General features: G+C 33.5%; 1 protein-coding gene across 1 annotated transcript in view; it reads left to right on the forward strand.

The window, feature by feature from the left end:
• LOC106108198 (protein CASC3-like) overlaps window positions 1-1,655 on the forward strand; it is a 17,670-nt gene that overhangs the window by 7,852 nt on the left and 8,163 nt on the right. Inside the window, exons 6-7 of the mRNA XM_013289296.1 lie at window positions 122-334; window positions 394-418. Coding sequence (XP_013144750.1) covers window positions 122-334; window positions 394-418 — 238 coding nt within the window. The remainder of the gene's footprint in view (window positions 1-121; window positions 335-393; window positions 419-1,655) is intronic.

A 1,655-nucleotide genomic window follows, 5' to 3' on the forward strand; every position in this document is an offset into this window, starting at 1 on the left:
GTTTGCCACCTTGTAATATAAAAAAAAACTTACGCCACGAAGTAGTGTGTGTTTACCCTTTCTTATATTGGTATAAAGTATAGATGTGTACTTAGTTTTAAACTTGATAAAACATTTATTTCAGTAAAAAGACAAGAGCCCCTCGTCCTCGTTCTAAATCTCAGCCGACATCAAACGAGTCTTCAGACAGGAGTTGTTTGCGACGTAACGCGTCAATAAAGAACAAAGTTAAGCCAGCTGTCAAAACTGTCAAAGTCAAGACTGTCAAACCACCTGTCAAAGATAAACTACCGGCCTTGGAGAATCTCACAATTACTACGGTCACTAATAATACGTAAGTATAAGTAATTGTTACCGCACTCAGTGTCGTTTAATTTAAACCCGGTTTTCCAGCTATCAACCATTCGTTAATGTTTCGGTTCTATGAATTATGTTTCCGAACTACGTAACTAGAGTTACTCCGTTAAATTTTAGGTGATGATAAAATAAATGGAATTCAGCAACCCAGCATAAGATTAGAGTTGACTAGATGTTCCCGTGCGGCTTCATCCGCATATTAAAAATATTATTTTTTTGTGTACATTTCCTAAAACTTCATTACAAATGTCACAATTCAAATGCTCAAAACACAACGAAAGCTTTTTCTATTGGCTAATAATTACCATTACGATGTAAATATTACTTATAGATTTGTAGTTTTTGTCCCTTTCTACACCTCCTATAATAAATGGCGTGAACATATATAGCCTAAAGCGCGTCGTAAGTGTAATGCTTTTTATAAAAGAAAGAATTATTCAAAAATATACTGTGATTGCTGACATCCTACGCCACGAAGTAATGTGTTTACGCTTTATTATATTAGTACTAGCTGTTCCCGATTTCATTAGCATAAAATTATTTTATTGTTTACTTGTATCAAATTGTCAATTGTAAATGTCAAAATGACATGACATGATAATACTTGGCAATCTTGCTTCCTTGATGTTGGCAGCAACTTATGGTCACTTTCCCACATTAGGGTTTTTATCCAAAATATTTATCCCCTAAGTTTAATGGCCTGAAAATATATAGCCTAAAGCGTGACCTAGGTGTAGGGCTTTTTATTAAAAAGAGGACTATTCAAAAATATCCTGTGATTGCTGACATCTTAAGCAACAAAGAAGTGTTTGTTTACGCTTTATTATAATATAAGATAGATTAAACACGCTCATGAGCCATTTCTATCCTAAAATTATAAACGTCACTGATTCTATAGACTTGTTGGAATAAAATAATGGTAATTGAAGAGTCAGGAATTTAATTTGAAAACCATCTTACTTCTTGCTAATATTATAAATGCGAAAGTTTAGATTGATGGATGGATGTTTGTTAGAGTTTGCAGCCTAAAAGGCTGAACGGATCTCGATGAAATTTGGCATAGATGTAGAGGATAGTCTGGAAGAACACATAGGCTGCTCACTCTTGTTTTTTTTAATTCCGCGCGGACGTAGTCGCGGGCGAAAGCTAGTTTTTTAATGAAACCCAAATGACAAATTTTTATTTATTTTTTTGTATTTGCAAGTGACATATATTTCTTCTTTTGAATTATTATTATACGTAAGCATCTTAAAGATGGTCATATTTTTGACTCTTCAAGATGTTTGCTTACACATTTG

The sequence above is a fragment of the Papilio polytes genome, unplaced genomic scaffold (genome assembly GCF_000836215.1).
Source record: "Papilio polytes unplaced genomic scaffold, Ppol_1.0 DF821733.1, whole genome shotgun sequence".
Lineage (NCBI taxonomy): Eukaryota > Metazoa > Arthropoda > Insecta > Lepidoptera > Papilionidae > Papilio > Papilio polytes.